This window comes from Corvus brachyrhynchos, unplaced genomic scaffold (genome assembly GCF_000691975.1).
Source record: "Corvus brachyrhynchos isolate BGI_N302 unplaced genomic scaffold, ASM69197v1 scaffold87, whole genome shotgun sequence".
Lineage (NCBI taxonomy): Eukaryota > Metazoa > Chordata > Aves > Passeriformes > Corvidae > Corvus > Corvus brachyrhynchos.
Genome location: NW_008239767.1, coordinates 1,446,848 through 1,463,821, shown reverse-complemented (window position 1 = coordinate 1,463,821; position 16,974 = coordinate 1,446,848). Strand labels below are relative to the sequence as shown.

At 40.2% G+C, this 16,974-nt stretch overlaps 1 protein-coding gene across 3 annotated transcripts in view; it reads left to right on the top strand.

Annotated features, from left to right (window-relative positions):
- ELOVL4 (ELOVL fatty acid elongase 4) overlaps window positions 1-16,974 on the top strand; it is a 38,250-nt gene that overhangs the window by 1,837 nt on the left and 19,439 nt on the right. Inside the window, exon 1 of one of the 3 annotated variants that reach the window (XM_017742843.1) lies at window positions 449-581. The exons of 1 other annotated variant lie outside the window; for it this stretch is intronic. In XM_017742843.1, coding sequence (XP_017598332.1) covers window positions 464-581 — 118 coding nt within the window. In that variant the 5' untranslated portion in view covers window positions 449-463. Of the gene's footprint in view, window positions 1-448; window positions 582-14,281; window positions 14,349-16,974 lie in introns of those variants that run through there. One more of the 3 variants, XM_017742844.1, reaches the window with a different exon arrangement.

Here is a 16,974-nt window from a genome sequence, read left to right as displayed (position 1 = left end):
GTGGCGGGGGCACCGATCCGCGGCAAGGTGAGCGCGTCCCCTGTGCGCCCGCGGGTGGACGTAGCGAAATCCGCTTCCCAGGGCCGTGTTTCCTCCGGTTCTCTGCCGCCGCGGCGTGCCTTGGGGTGGTCATACGGGAATCTGATGTCGGAGGTAAGCGGGGCCCTCCGGTAAGCCGTGCCGGAGCTCGGGCGGCCTCTGGCTTCTGCGGCAGGGGGGAGCCCCGCGTCGGCATCGCGCGGAGTTCAGCAAACGAAATGAGCCGATGGTTGTTACCGCTAATGCAGCAGCTTTTCATTTTATATTAAATGTGTTTGGGTCAGTTCTGCTGTTTTCCGTTTTCAATATGCTCCACTCCTGTGTTGGCACCCCACGACTGCAATGTGGCAGATGCTGAAGGAAGAGTAAATGTCTTGGAATATGGAGAAATGTGGAAAAGCAGCTTTCAGTGCTGGGACAGCAAATGAGGTGGTATCTTGCTGCAGCGACCGGTAGCTCTGGAAGTGTTATTGGTCAGCGTGAATGGCTCCGTCTCGTGTGTCAAATGAAAGGAGTCGCAGCTTTTACAGTTGCTTGCTATTGTGAGTAGCCACGGGCAGCTGACAGAAGGATCATTTGCTCCTCTGGATGTTTTCTTCTTTTTTTCGTTGTTCACACAACGATAAGATTTAGCTCTTTTGAAACATATAGAGCAAAACTGGAGTGCATGCAACTGTGGATGTATTTCGTGGCAGTGTGATAAGTGGGAATGTGGGGCCTTCATTGCAGACGGGAAGCTCACTGCATCAGCAGTCTTTGCTTTTCCGCCCCCCTCCCTTCTGCCATCTGTCAGATAATAAATTAATCTTATGTTATAGATGGAAGGAGCTCACTTTTTTTCACAATTTGCCTTCCTTTAACTTCTGTGTTTTGCAATATTTTAAAATTTGAGCCTGCGTGCATCTTTTTCTCTTCTGCTTTTAAAAACTGCCAGAATATGAGAGCAAATAAAAATGCTTGCAGCAGCACTGCATTGTAATCTACCAGTGTTTGCTGTCTTTCTCTGACTCTTGCAACATACAATTGTTCATAGACTGCCAGGTAATGCATAAAAGAGATGCAATTCTAGTCAATCAATAGCATTTTCAGATGGATATAAAAATAGATGTGGGTACAAAGTTGATAACCTATTAGATTACTTGATTTCTTTGAAAAAAATACTTCAAGTTCTGATATGTTTCCTGAACTTCAAACAAGTTATTTAAGTCTATCAAATGACCATGTCTATTGTAAGCAAAAATGGTCAGAGCGGGGGAAAAAAGGAAGAAAAAAAAGCAAGTAAATGTAAACAATGTAACAATAAGTAACTGACAGTGATACTACACATAGAGCAAACTTTTTTCCTTCTGTTTCTTTGGAGAATGTTAAGCAGTAGTAGGATGACGTTGTTATTGCCCATAAATTGCCCATAATACACATAAAATATGTGTAAGTCTTACTGACTTATTAATGGAAAATTTTTAATTTTTGCTTTAATTTCAGCAATCTTGCTGTTAAAGCAGGATTCCATTGTAAGGAAGTAATCAGTCCTATTTTGTGGAGAGTTTCTTGTTCAGATGCTGGATTACAGCAGGTCCCTGCAAGGCTAGTTTTGGGTAGAGCCTAAGTGACATGAAAAACACATTACAGTTCTTATTTATATCTAGTAGTGTGTGAAACAGGGTTCTCCTGTGGTTTTTACAGTCAGGTAGGGATAGGTGAAATATGTAATATCTCACATTATAGTTACAAGGTAGCTCTGGATAAGAAAGTGTTATTCATGAGGCAATGCTGTATGGCTGTTTAGTGAGATAATTTTTTAATGCCCTAAATTCTGCAAAAATACCTGCTCAGTTTGCTGCTTTTCTGCATGTTTCTTTGTTCAGACAAAAGTAATTGTCTCCATTTGCCATCTCTGAGTGAACGTACAGCATCCTTCCAGTACCTAAAGGGGGTGTGAGACGAGACTGGGAGAGGGACCTTCTAAAAGGGCATATAGTGATAGGACAAGGTAATGGCTTCAGACTGAAAGAGAGTAGGTTTAGATTCGATACTGGGAAAAAATTCTCTACTGCAAATGTGATGAGGCACAGGAACAGGTTGCTCAGAGAACTTGTGGATACCCCATCCCTGGAATTGTTCAAGGCCAGGTTGGAGGGGGCTCTGAAATTCTAGTGGAATGTGTCTCTGCCCATGGCAGGGTGATTTGAGCTAGATGATCTTTAAGGTCCCTTCCAACCTAAATCATTCTATGGTATGTTAAAATCATGAATTCAGCGCTGTTATGGATTCATGCAATTCACTTTTGTGTTAAGAGCTATGACAATGATGTTGCTCAACAGAAAACACAAATTATGGCATGCAAGACCATTGCCTAATGTTCAATATCATTAAATAAAAAACTATACCACGCAGCAAAGTTGCTCAACAAATGATGCTATGCAATAGCATTACACAATAAATCATACTGAAACACTACTACACAGCAAAATTACACAACAAAATGTGAAGAAATTTTATTCCCACTACTACTCCTACACTTATTCTCTCCAGTTCCCACTTCCATTTTTTATTGAACACCTGTGTGTCTTTAGCCCTGTTCTCTGTATTCAGCAGTTTCTGCCTGTGTGTGTTTTCTCCTGCTGCCTTGGACTCCTGTGATGAGACTTGTGTAGAACTGTGCCACAACATCCCACTGAGTCTTGTGCTGCGTTATTTTTGCACATTAAAGATTTGATCATTTTCCTTCTCTGCGTTGTGCTATTTAAAAAGCAACTGACCTTTTCTGAGACCAAAAAAAACCCCCAAAAGACCAAGTATTTAATGAGCCTAAATGGATTTTTTGATGTTACAATTTCTTTTAGCATTAAGCGTGCTGTGTAAAGCTGGTTTGTTTGTGGTTTTGGTTTTCTAAGACTTGCATTTGGGAATAATAGCAGTCTTCTGTGACTTTTTCCCCATACGTGTTATCAAATACATTTTCAGCATTAGCTTAATGCTTTTGCTTGTTCATTTGTTGAAAAACTCCTTTTTTTCTCTCTCCTCCCTTGACTACTTTTCAGACTCCTTTCATGAAAGCCCAAAATCCACTGCAACCATATATTCACCTAGAAGGCTAAAGGACATAAGTTAGGAAGCCATAAACTTCAGGAAGAGATAGAAAAGTCAAAACCACATTCTTAGTGCTCATCAAGTGAAAAAAAATAAAAGGTGGTCGGAGGAACAGTTACTATCAGGAAATATGATCTAGGAATTCCATGCCCTTATTTCTGTAAGGGCATGGGACCAGTTCCATGTAATTGCTAGGGCAGGGCTTCCTTCTTTCTCTCAGCTCAAGTAGCTGGTTGGGGTTAGATTTGCCAGGAAGGATTAAGGGTATGATTAGATGACTGAGCAAGTGACTTAAAGGGAGGTTCCAGTCTGAGTCCAGGGGAACTATTAAGATGAATAACTCAGGACATAATCCAGGAAAGAAGAGTGTGGAAATCTCAAAATGTGGGTGAAGAGACCATTGTCAGTTGGAGAAGGGGAGTAGGAGACTGTGGCTTGAAAAGATTTGTGAAACACTGTACAAAAAGATTTGTTTAGAGGAGCTAGTTAATTTGATTGTACTGGGCTAAAAAACGGAAGGATTTACTGACTTTGGGTGAGAATGATTGATCTTGGAGCTCAAGAGTTTAAAGGAGGCAGGGCCATCCCAGGCCATGTGGGGCTGCTTTGGACCAGCAACTATTTACAGCTGTTGCAGTTAATAAGATTACAGACTTTTTCCATCAGTAGGAAAGGAGAGAGATGCAAACTTTCACTTTAGTGGTAGGGTAGTGTTCTACATAGCATCTTGTTCGGGAGCAACATCAATTGTAGCTTTTATCAGTTGGGTCAGATGTGTAAGGCAGTGAGGATGGAGAAGATGGGAAACTTACAGCTGCTTGCCTAAAAACGTGAACCAGTGGAGCAGCTTCCTTGAGAACATCGATTGCCATAAATGCTTTTGCCAGGAGATCTTGGGACTAATTTAAAATTGCCCAGGAAGTTCAGGTTCATTTTCTTTTTCAGTACAGGGAACAGAACTGGAACAAAACATGTTTCTTCTTCCCTTGTTCTTTCCCCCATGGAGAACCCAAGTATGACCAAATGTTTATGCTGAGTGTTTATGCTTGAGAGAAGTTCACTGGGGTGCTTAGCAGAACACTCTGAGTGCAGTGAGTCCTTTGTAGCTGAGGATTTGTGCCAAAGCTGGTGGCAGGTAGAATCCCAGTGAAAGTTCTTCAGAGGGTGATGATGGGGAAAGAGAACAAAGGGTGAGATTAAGGCTCATGAAATCTGTTTCACAGAAACAAAGCAGAATGTGTTCCTAAACTTTCAGATGTCTGGCTGAGCGTCAGATTTGGTGATTTGGCACAATACTTGTCTTGCAGATACAATTTTCTTCTCAAGGGAACAGTTTTTTCAGTCTGTGGTCATGACTAGATAAAACACAAGGATTAGACAGGTAGAAACACACCAGAAACGGAAAAGCTGTGTAACTGGGTTGGCTGTCTTGAGGCAGAAACACAAAGAAAAAACCTTTGGCAGAAGCATCACTTGAAGAAATTGATTACGGAAGTAAAGAATGTTAAAGCCTAGATCATATGAGTCTGCTGTCAACCAAACTGAGCAATAGGAGCATCCCAGTTTACTGGATTCATTTAACATTTAATTGCCAGTTAGTGGAGGGAGGGACTTTATTAGTGAAGAAAAAAAATAATGATTGGTATTGAAGGCAATTCGCTGGGTGTTTGAGGGAAATTCTACCCCCATTTCATCATCAGGAGATTTTATCAGATTGTAGAACTCAAAAGACATAATCAGAACAAAACAGATACCAAGCATTTTTTTAAATGGAAACATCATTCAGAAAAGTACATTAGTGAAGTGTTAGGGTTAGAGATCTTGGGTCACCAAGCTTCAAGACCTTGATCATGAGGGAATAGCACCAAGCAAAATGAACTCTGTGGATGAGGAGCTGAGTTATGAGTGGAAGACTTCTCTTTCCTAAAATGAAGGAGAAGTTGTAGGGATGATCTGCAAATCTCAGCTCCAGCAAAGAAATGAAACAGAAAAAAAGGGCAAAGAGCACCAGCAAGAATGTAATACGAACTTCTGTTTGAACACTCATCACCATATTTCAGAAGGAAAAGGAAATGTGTAGACAAAATTACAAGAACATAACTGAATGTTTGAAAATTCATTCCAAAGCTGTGTAGATAGCATGTCTTTAAATTTTGAAGGAAATAAGGTGTTATGAATACTCTTAAAGGAGAACCCATAGGAAAAGATCAGGAAACGGCTGTATACAGAATTTAACCACGCTGATTGCATGACCTTAGTACCTACTGCAGAAGGCCAAATGACTAGATGTTTAAAATTTGGCACATGGTAAATTGCTGTTGTGGAGCTCTCAGCAAATTATGTTTCTCAGCTGAGGCATCATGAGGTATAAATCAGTATGTGGTCCTGGAGCCACATACTGCAGCCAGAGGTGAAGAATTCTTGAGTAGTTGAAAAATCCTTGGCATGAAGCAGATGCAGCCATCCTGGAGACTCCACTGGTTACGTAGATTGATCGAGCATAGTGGCCGAACTCTTGTTCGTAGGTAGTTGTCTCTTGTTGGAGTACCTTGACTAGAAATGTTTGTAACCTCACCCTGCATTTATGCTGTGCTCGGGGTGAAGAGGCGTGCAGTAGGGCTGTGGCTGTAGATGCCAGAAGAGCAGAAGAGGTTGTATCCAAGGCAGCTGTGCTATGCTGTCCGGTGCAACCAGGGAAGAGGGTCAAAGGCTGCTTGAGGACAGTTAGTAGAGGAAGGTTAGGGAACATAGGATGTAGTTCCTTTTAAGGCCTTGTACATCAGGAATCATGAGCAGTGGGTGAGGTAAGACTCCACTTCTTCCTCTGCCAGTCCAGACAGGTTTTTGGAGTTACTTGATTCGGATGGATTAGGAGAGCGCTTAGATAAAAGGTGAATGAATGAAAAGGCTCCAAACAGATACGGAGAGGACTTTGAGAGGAAGAATTTGCTAGGATGCAAGACTAAGGGAGGAGAAGAGGCTGTTGTGTGTACCAAAGAGTTTCTTGAGGTAAGGCACATGGGGTTGAATAAATGCCTGAATGGCCTGAAAAACTGGAGCTAAGTAAGAGTTCATTTATCTAAACAGAATTGGCCGAATGACAGCTTTGGCTTTTAAAGAGTGTTGATCTGAGTGGAGTCACTCAGGGCACAGAGGTTGTGACAGTGTGATTTTACGGACAGATCTGATCCATAATGTAGGACTTCTCTGAGTAGTAAATACACGACAGGGCTTCACTTCCTCAAGCTGTATTTGGAACCCAAGTTGGAGCTACCCCTGCACTCCATAAAGAACTCTTTGAGTGGGACTGTCTGACTGACACCTCATTTAGGAGGTTGTAGATGTGAATGCAGTTACTGGATCTTGTGTGGTGACAAGTGGGTACAACTATGCTCAGTGTTGTCAAACTCAAGTGCTTCTGAGTGTATGAGCTTCAAAGTCTTGTGGAATTTTAAGGATGTAAATGAAGGCAGCTCTGAAATTCAGGCTTGGCAATACTTAGGTGTTAGCCCTGTTGGGGTTTTGAGTACTTCACCTAACTTGCAGGCAAAGCAGTAAGTAGCCTAGAGATGAATAAAGTGCGACATGGTTTGTATTAATGCCCTTTGTGTGTGCTTGGATCTCAAGATAAGCATGAGCTAGGTTACCTTTCTCTCATGGAAGGTGAGGGAGAATAAGCTATCTCAGTCTGGCTTGCATTTGATGCAAGATAGTGACACGCCTGAGGGCATTGATTGTTCTTGGATTTGTTTTGCTCATGTGCCTGCAACTCAACTTTTTTCTTTAGGTACTTGAATAATTTCAGTGGTTTGATCCTTAACTCCTGCCCTGGAGTGTTCTCTCTCTCTTTGACATTGTGCCTGCTTGTACCACGGGATTCTTCCCTTATATTGTGTTTGCATGGCAAGGTTTTGGTACTAGGGGGGCTATTCTAGAAGAACCCCCATGTCCAACAGAGCCAATGCCAGGCCATCCCAAGATGGGCCCATTTCTTGCCAAGGCTGAGCCAGTCAGTGATAGTAGTAAAATCTCAGTGACAACAATCACACCATCAAAAGCAGCATGGCCAGCAGATTGAGGTAGGTGAGCCTGTCCCTCTACTCCACTCTTGTGAGATGCCACCTTTAGTACAGCTTCCACCCCTGGGGTCCCCAGCACAGAAAGGACATTGACATGTTGGAGCAAATCTAGAGGAGGGCCACCAAGTTGTTTAGAGGGACGGAGTACCTCTCCTGTGAGGAAAGGCTAGGAGAATTGGGATTCTTTGGCCTGGAAAAGAGAAGACTTTGGGGTGACCTAACTGTGTCCTTCCAGCATCTGAAAGGAGCCTACAAGAAAAATGAAAAGAAACTTTTTACAAGGGCATGTAGTGAGAGGATAGGGGGGAATGGTTTCAACTGAAAGAGAGGAGGTTTAGATTAGACGTTAGGAAAAAATTCTTTACTCTGAGGATGATGGGGTGCTGGAACAGGTTGCCCAGAGGAGCTGTGGATGCCCTATCCTTGGGAATGTTTAAAGCCAGGTTGGATGGGGCTCTGAGCAACCCTCTCTGGTGGAAGGCATCCTTGTTCATGACAGAGTTGTTTGAAGTGGATGATCTTTAATGTCCCTTCCAACCTAGGCTATTCTATGATTTTACAATTATATATTTAAGAAGAGGGGAAAAAAAATGGCACAGAAGTAATTGCAGCCAGAGAAGAGAGGAGTGAGAATATGTGAGACAAACGACTCTGCAGACGTGGAGGTCAGTGAAGGAAGGTGAGGAGGTGCTCCAGGCACTGGAGAGAGATTCCCCTGCAGCCCATGGGAAAGACCATGGTGACACAGCTGTGCCCCTGATGCCTGTGGAGGTCCATAGGGCAGCAGAGATCCATCTGCAGACCCTGGAGGAGCCTCACACCAGAGCAGGTGGATGCCTGTGGGAAGCCTGTGCTGGAGCAGGCTCCTGGCAGGAAGGATCCCACACTGGATCAGTTTGTGAAGAACTGCAGTCTGTGGGAAGTCCTGTGGGAAGGACTCAGGCTGGAGAAGTTCATGGAGTTCATGTCACCTGTGGGAGCAACCCCACGCTGGAGCAGGGGAAAGACTCCTTCTCCTAAGGAAGAAGCAGCATCAGAAACAACATGTGATAAAATTGACTGTAATCCCTATTCCCTGTCTCCCATTGCCACTGGCAGGGAAAACGTAGAGAATCAGGAGTGAAGTTAAGCCTGAAAAGGAGGGAGGGTTTGGGAGAAAGGGGCTTTTAAGGGTTGTTCTACTTTATTATACAATTCAGATTTTAATTGGTAATAAATTCAAGTAATTACCCCAAGTCACACCTGCTTTGTCCATAACAGTAATCGGTTTGTGGCCTCTACCTGTCCTTAACTCATGAGCCTTTTCTTCTATTTTCTCGCCCTTGTCCAGCTGAGAGGGGAGTGATAGAACAGCTTTGGTGGATACCTGGTCTCCAGTCAGGGTCAAACCACCACATCCCTAGTTTCATTCTCTGTTTCATCATAATCATGAACTCTTGACTGCTTGGTTTGTTTCCATCATATTTTCCTATTTCTCTTATCTCTTTCTGCTATATCTAAAAAATGTCTTCTTCCAGCTCTCGCATATGTTACACTTAGTTTACATGCTTGACTATGGTGTTCTTCTACTGTCTTTTTTTATCTGCTTATAGGTATTACCTCCTTGATTCCTTCTCCCAGTTATGACCAATAAGAAAGATTATTTTACTGCTTACTAAATGTTCCTAGAATATTGCTGGAAGAAGGGAATTTATAACCCGTGTCTTTCACTTTTTCTGTTGAGCCGGTAAATCTCTCTGACATGATTTTATGTCCTTCTGTTCCTAGAACATCACTGCAACACCTTGTTTTTAAATGGTTTGAGATGACGTAAAGAAAAAAAAAAGAAAGTAGCTAGTAGTTAAATTGACTAGCTGGGCTTTAAATAGGAGACTTCATAATCATATTTTCTGCAGTTCCTGTTTAATATTTAGTGGTTTACCAGGAACAGATGTGCCCAATAGAAATACTCACATACAGAATACCCCAAAATGCTTTGATATTTAGGTCAGGGTTTTTCCTACTCTGTCCAATCTACATTTCAGTGATCCATGAGTTTTTTCCAAGAGAGAGAAACTTAATTGCAGGAACCATTAGAGAAGCTTGAGGGCCTCACCTTACTGTGGAAGGTAACACAACTGTAGAAGTGAAAACACTTAGTTGTAGCAGTCATTTGGACATGGACAATATGTAGCTTCCAAACTGATAATTTTGCTACTGTGTACTTAATGAATGAAAGATTCAGACACTGATCGTTCTTTTTGTCATTTTTGGGTTAAGAACATTTTGTCATTCAGTTCATATTTTGAAAATCAGCATTTCAAAATTAGTCCTTTTTTTTTGGTGTTTGGTTCCTCACCCCTGATTTGTCATTTTTGCTGATGTTAAAGGGATGTTGAGGAATTAAGTTCTAAATGTTTTAGAGTTTTGTTTTTCCTTGGAGGCTTTGACTGATATATTTGTGTTAAGCTAACAGAAGACCTAATGTATCTCACAACTGTAAATTTACTTCTGCCTCTGAACTTTGAAGAGCTAATGCATTTCAATAACTCCTTTTGTAGATTTTATCAAAACAAAATTCTCATCTCATTCATCCTTCTGTAAAACCAAACTGATGAGAAGCATCCTTGTGGTAATGCAAACAGGAAAAACAGGTAGTTTGTCAGAGAGCTTTCTGTGCAGTTTCTTGCAAATTTTCTCCAGTAGCTTTCTGGTATTTTTCTTAGGTAGATTTCACTTGCCATTGCTGGTTTTCATACATGCTCAAGCACTGCATTTAAAAGTCTCCAAATGCTCATCTGCAACCCCAAATTACTGTGTTACAAGAGCAGCCATGTAAGTTGTTTACATTTGCTATGTAGTTAAGCATCACTATCCTTCCAGTATGCTAGCAGTAGCAGGACTTGTATCAGTGCTGAATTTACTGTGCCACATATGCTGAGTATGTAACACTTGTCTCTACAGTGGATAAGACCTTGCAGAGTTATTATTGAACTGATGTTAATAATCTTTCACATTTTTCAAGGAATTTACATTTAAACTGGGGAATCCAGTAACAATGTCTGTCTGTGGAGAAGATCATCATACTCTATGATCATCCCCTTCAGCATTATAAAACTCTGGGTGGGCCAATAGACTAATCCGTTATTGCAGCATTGGATGTGCATAAATCCTGTGTTTGCATTACTGCTTACTGATACCCCTACAACTATTTTCATAGTGCCAAACCCCAATGCTTTTGTGTGAAGTAAGGACATGTCTAGTCTGAGCGCTGAGAAATAGTTTTCGGCAAAACCCACAAAAGTTTGAATAAAAGTTTCAGTAGAAGGAAAGCTTTGTGAAGTGTGTTTTGTGCAGTACTTTTATTGCTTTAGAAATACAGAGACATAGACTGGATCGTAAAGTCTGCAACTAGTTTATAAAATTACATTGTGTGATAGGGTTGGGGGTTTTGTTTGCTTTCAACTGTTTACTCCATAACATACAATATTTAAGAAAAGCCATGCAGGTATCACTGCACTGGGAATGCATCTAGCATTTGTGATATTTGGAAAAGAAGATTTGGCAAACAGAAGAATGCTTCATGCCTCGAGGGCTTGTATCTTGCAAATCTTGTGTAAGCTTCACTGAGGATTATATTTTTATTATTCCTTGAAGCAGAGCATTTGTACTGTCCCCACAAGTAATCATAACAAATGGAGGAGATAAATCAAATATAATTTGAGCAAGGTAATGTCTTTGGACTTGAAAATCCTGAGACTTGATGGTAAATTGTCATGTCTCCTGAACTTCATAGTAATTCCATTATTATCCTTGTCTTGAAACACGTGTATCATGTAATTGCTATGTACAGGCACAAAGACAATATGGTATTAATGACTGAGTGATAGGAGTCCTGAGAAGACTAGAATGCTAGTCAGAATAAAGGGAAGGCTAGTTAAAATGCATCTGGCCTTTTAACAGCAAACTGGGATTAGGTCTTCCTGTTACTTTAATGGGAGTTTATGAAACACATGCATATTACATAGGTGTTCATTAGCTGCAGGAGATGTTGCTCTTGGCTATGTGGCATTTTGATTTTATTTTGCTGTATACAGCTTTAAAGAAGACTAAGCAGTCAATTACAAAGCCTTGAAATTCAAAATAAAGCCACAACTGGTTATGGGTTGTATCTGTTTGTCTTGCCTTGTAGTCCTTTTGGTTTTGGGGCAGGCATCTCTCATTTCTGACCGGAACAGGATTTTGTACAGCTTTGTCTGCAAACTTAAGAGTATGTGGGTTTCATTGTTTTGATTTTCAGAGTATGTGCTCTCATTATTCATCGTGCTTGAGGCTGAATACTTTTATTCTTGCACCTTAGTTTCATGTTTTATGGCTTGTTAAAATGAAAGTGCTTTGCCATAAAATTTTGATGTCTCTTGTTCTTGACCCAAACGAATTAGTTTGTTCTCGACTGGTTAAAGCTTGAGGATAGACAAAATGCTTAACTCAGAGGTTTAGGTCTGTTATCAAAGATCAAAATAAACTTGCTTTCTCTCTACTGTTCTATTAATTAATAAAAAAGGAAAAAAAATTACTTAAACCAGGCCAGCTGTTAATGCTTTTATATGCCGAGTTTTGGGAACCTTTGTCCATATAGCATCCTGTGCGTAGCATCCTTAGCTTTACCACTAACATACATGGGAATAAATTCTTTACTGTGAGGGTGGTGAGGCACTGGAACAGGCTGCCCAGAGAAGCTGTGGATGCCCCATCCCTGGAAGTGGTCAAGGCCAGGTTGGATGGGGCTCTGAGCAATCTCTGGGAGGTGTCCCTGCCCACAGTGGTGGTTGGAACGAGATGATCTGTAAGGTCCCTTCCAACCCAAGCCATTCTGTGATTCTCTGATACTCACATCTTTGTTTTCTTGCCAGTCATAACCACCACTGATGCTGTGGTATTATGATAATACAGAATTTTTTGTGAGATAAAGCAGCAGGGGCTTGACTGTTTCCTGAGAAGCCAGTGCAAGGCTGATTTAAAGGTTTGTAGAGTATCCAGAGATGAGCCATGAAGATGATTCTATGATTGGAAAATATTCCATCAGGTGAGTGAGATTAAGTGTTCCTTTAAAGAAAATTTTCAAAAAGAGAAAAAATGGCAGCTAGTGAGTGACCTGATAACTGTTCAAAACTACCCAAATGAGAAAGGAAAAAAATTTAAATGATGGATCTAGCAAAGAAAATGATAATGAACTATTTAAAGTTTAATCCTAATTTCTTCGGATGTAGAGAGCAACTTTATGCAGTGGGTCTAGTTAACATTTTATAGCAAGGTGCTATATATTCTACTGGGCTCTCTGCCCTGTACTAAAATAGGAAATTCTTCTAAGAAAGATCCCTTAGCTTATACATGTGTTAATGGAAGCTTCATGGCCTTTGCTTTGTAGGTGATACGAGATTCTTTCTGAGTTAGGTACAGGTATCTTTGACCTTGTCAGACTCCTTAGAAATACCCATAGTGCCAGAAGACTGCAGACATTACCAAGTATGATAGATAAGAAAGAAGCATAAACTGACCATTCCTTTTGTCCCAATCCTTTTGCTTTGCTGCAGCAATCTGTCTGCACAGTCCCTCCTAAGAGCACATGGACTTTTCTTTTACCTGAAATCTGGATGAAGCTATAGGGATATCATTTGAGTTCATGCAGTAGCTTAAATCTACTATTATAGGATTTCTCATTAAAAACCTTTATAAACTGAGATTATTAGCAACAGGACAAGAGGAAATGGCCTCGAGCTATGCCAGGGGAGGTTCAGGTTGGACATCAGGCAAAATTTCTTCACTGAAAGAGTGGTTAGACATTGGAATGGGCTGCCCCAGGAAGTGGTGGAGTCACCGTGCCTGGACGTATTAAAGAAATGACTGGACATGGCACTTAGTGCTATGGTTTAATTGACATGGTAGTGTTCAGTTATAGGATGGACTTGATGATCTTGAAGGTCTTTTCCAACTTTAGTGATTCTGTAATTTCATGAACTGAGGATTAGAGTGCAATTTGTTCAATTAATAATCAATATCAAAGCAGATATTGATTATTCATTCAAAAAAAGCAAAGGTGTGTGAAGTTACGTTTCTCACCTGTTTTTTTATATGTGTTTTCATTTTGTAATGATTTCCATTGTAGTAGAACTAGCAAGATGTGGGAAATTCTTAGATAATTAAAACTATGTGGTTCATGGAACAGTACTCCCATTAGGTAACACTGGTTTGCCTTCCTTATATTGTGGAGTTAAAATTTGACTTGTTTAAGGAAATCTTTCTTAAACTTGAGGTTGGCTTTGAGAGTACTTTTGTTAAAATGAACGTGATCTGCAGAGAGCTCTCACAGAACCACTTTTAAAAGTCGCCATCACTTCTGCAATGTCTTTAGAAATGTAATCGGACAGATGGATGTGCTGGATTGGCACTGTAAGTGTCTTTGCGCTGAGAATAGTATCCATAGCTATTAATAACTTTGAAAGTCTCTCCAGGTAAATTAGTGAGTAGCGACCTTATAGCTAAGGAATACATATGTTGTTAAACTAGAAATAAAGATTTTCTAAGTATTTACTTTGAACCTAACATGAACACAGGGAATTGCAAAAATCATGTATTTTAGTAATGTAATACTTTCTCTAAAACTAATTTTAAAAGCAGAGATAGTCGTCATTGTACTGTTTCAGGATTTCTCTAGGTGAATGTCAAAGTGACTGTGCTATGCATTTGCTTGCTTATTTTTAAAGTTTGTATTTCTTGGGGAAAGAAAAGAAAAAGATCATAGGCTAAGTAATATGCAGGAAATTGAACCATCTAAAATCTTCTCTATTGGAAAGGAAGTGCTAAACCATGTTTAACAGAAATGCTTGCATATTAAAACAATTACAGTATGTTTCTCAAAAGTTTCTTGGGATTTTTAATGCTAGAACACCATCACTTCAACCTTACTTACTGAAATTCATCTTCACTTGCCATCCATATTTCCATATAGGTTAATTACATCCTCTTTGGACATTGCCAGGCAGGATATTCAGTCCTTTTCATTGGTCCTACTCTTTTTCTTGCTTTGAAGGAAGAAATCAAAGGGATTTATGTGTGTATTTCTTGTTTATTTCCCCACAGAAAGAATTACATCCTGCAAAGGTAGGTACCTCAGGGCAATTTCAATTATTTTTATATATATATGAATAATAATATATATACTTACATATAATATGTATATACACATATAGATATGTAAGTTCTTCTGTTTCTTGTCTTTGCAAGGTGAAACTTTAGAACATATATACACAAAATGACAGGAAAGTCTTGTGTATATACATATTTCCTACTGTTTCCTTACATAACAATAGTTTTCTGTCAGGAACATGTTAGCAGATGCCTTAGTCTAGGCTGGATTCATTTTTGCTGTAAAGTGCAACCCTAAGTGCTTGTTCTAAAACTTTTCCCTCCTTACCAAAACAGCAGTACTACAGGCTGTGCCATCACAGCAGACACTTTATTTGTGATCTAATTAGAATCTGGGTCTTGGGATTTGAAAGACAAACGCATTAATCCCCTGAAAGATTCAATCTCTGTCAATTCTAATCAGGTAAAGGCATTGGTCTCTTTGCTTCAAAGCAGTTAGAGGGATTTTTTTAATTCAGGGAGCTGGCCTTTTTATTTCAAACTTATTTCATCTTTCAGGTAAAATTGTCCCTATTCCATGTGAAATACTGCAGGATTTAATGCACTCATATGTCCCCTTAAACTATCACAGTTCTCTGTAATTTGCAGAAATCTTTTGTGGCCATCAGCACTAGCTAGTAAGTAGGACACAAAATTATGCTGGTTTTGCTAAAACAGATTGGGGGATGGGAAGGAGGAAGGTGTTGGAGTAGCTTGGAATGTTTGTCACTTGAGCAGATGACTTAAGATAGTGAATTTATCTTGGTTTGAAAGAGAGCATCTGAAAAGGAGTTTGGAGAAAGGGTCTGCATTTTACTGGGTTTTCTGTGTAGAACATAGACAAGCAGGCTTGCCAGGTAAACTGAAATGAAATTGGTTTTGTAATACCTTCTGTGCAATAAAAATGATACGTGGAGTTGACTTATAATGCAGCAAGTTACTTTGCATTATCCAGGAGAGATCCTGTGATGAAAAAGTTCTGTGATTAATAGTATCACGTTTTCTGATGCCACAGTACTAGTTAAAAGCCACAGTACTAGTTAAAAATAATCATATGCAGAAGCTCCTAGATGCCCTTAAAATAAATGTAAGATGATGTTCGTAGTTAGCACAGTAGAACAGACTCTTCTACTGTTTTGGCCAGGATGTACTCCAGAACTGGATTGCCTTCTGTATTCCCTCTCATAGAAGCATTTTGTGTTTGAAGTGTAATTACTTGTCCTAGGAGAGATCAGGCCCCCAAAATGGTAATGTTAGGTTCCCTGGGCAGTGTGTTACAAGATTTGTATCAGTAAAATATATTTTTCCTATAACTACTTGAAGACTTCAAGTCTCTGAGATGTGGTGGCTCACTGCCCAAAAACCTGTTGTAGAGGGAAAGTAACAGGCTGAAACCATGCTAGGGAAGAGTAATGGCAGCTTCTCAGGTGCTCTTATGTTGTTGTCAGAGTTAATGAAATATATCTCTTGGTTTTCTCCAGTGAAGTTCTTCAATTTATAGTATTTTTGGAAAGGAGGTGGAAGAATTGCTTACTGTGCTGATGAGGTGTGAGGCAAAGCCTGCTCTCAGCTGGGTTCTAATAGAAGTTGTCACTTTGTCTTTCCTTTCACCTTCTAGTGAATCCTCATTCTTCCATCTAGAAGTCTAGAAGTCTTTGTCTCCTGCCACAAAAAGAAATCTGAAATAGGTCATGGTTTTCAGCAGTGGGTGGTAACGTTCACCTCCTGGGTAAAATTCAAATCTTCCTCTTTCACGTTTCTTTGTATTGCCACTTTAGTGTGTAAGATACCATGAAACACTGTGTTGGAAAATAGAAGACAGATTCTCTAATGTGTATTTTCTTCTTTATCCTCTTTATGTTGCTTACTGCAAGAAGCCTGGGAAAGCAGCTGTGTCTCTTGGCTCACCTGTTGTTAGCTCTTTGTACGCTACAGTGAAGGGAGATACAGATTTGATTAAAGCGTGTCACTTACTAACTATTCCCAGAGCTGTATCTTAACTGACACCTTTCTTCTTGTTTCATGGTGAGTCCTTGCCTATTACTTGCTATCAGGTAGATGATGAGGTTCACCTTTTACTTTTCTTTTTTTAATGGTGTTATCTTTTATTTTTAAATTCAAATTGGTAGAGCAATTGCTAAAAGCAAGAAGGGACTAAGGTGTAAAGGATATAAGAGTGTAATAATTGCAATGCAGTAGTGATTTCAACTTTGGTAGGTGGTATTCGGTGTGGTTTCAGGAGCTTGCCGAAAAGTTAAGCAGTAACTGTCTTCTCTCACTCTGTTCAGTCCTCTTCTACTGCCTGTGTTTCTACAGCCAATCTATCTGACTTTTTGACACTCCTCCCTGTAGTCCTTGCCCTGTCTGGACCTTGGCTTCTTTTGGTGCCTGTGGCCACATGGCTGAATCCCATCATTCTGGCAGCATCAGTGTCCTTTCTTGATGTTTCTCTCTTCTGGTATTAACAGCCATAATGGAAGCAGCTAGGCTTCTCTGTCTTCTTTTCCTCTTCTTTTTAGGTCTCCTAGCATCTTGGAATGTGCAGCCTAATTATTAAATCATCTGGAAGTAAGAAGAATCTGTGTTCTGCACACTGTCTTTC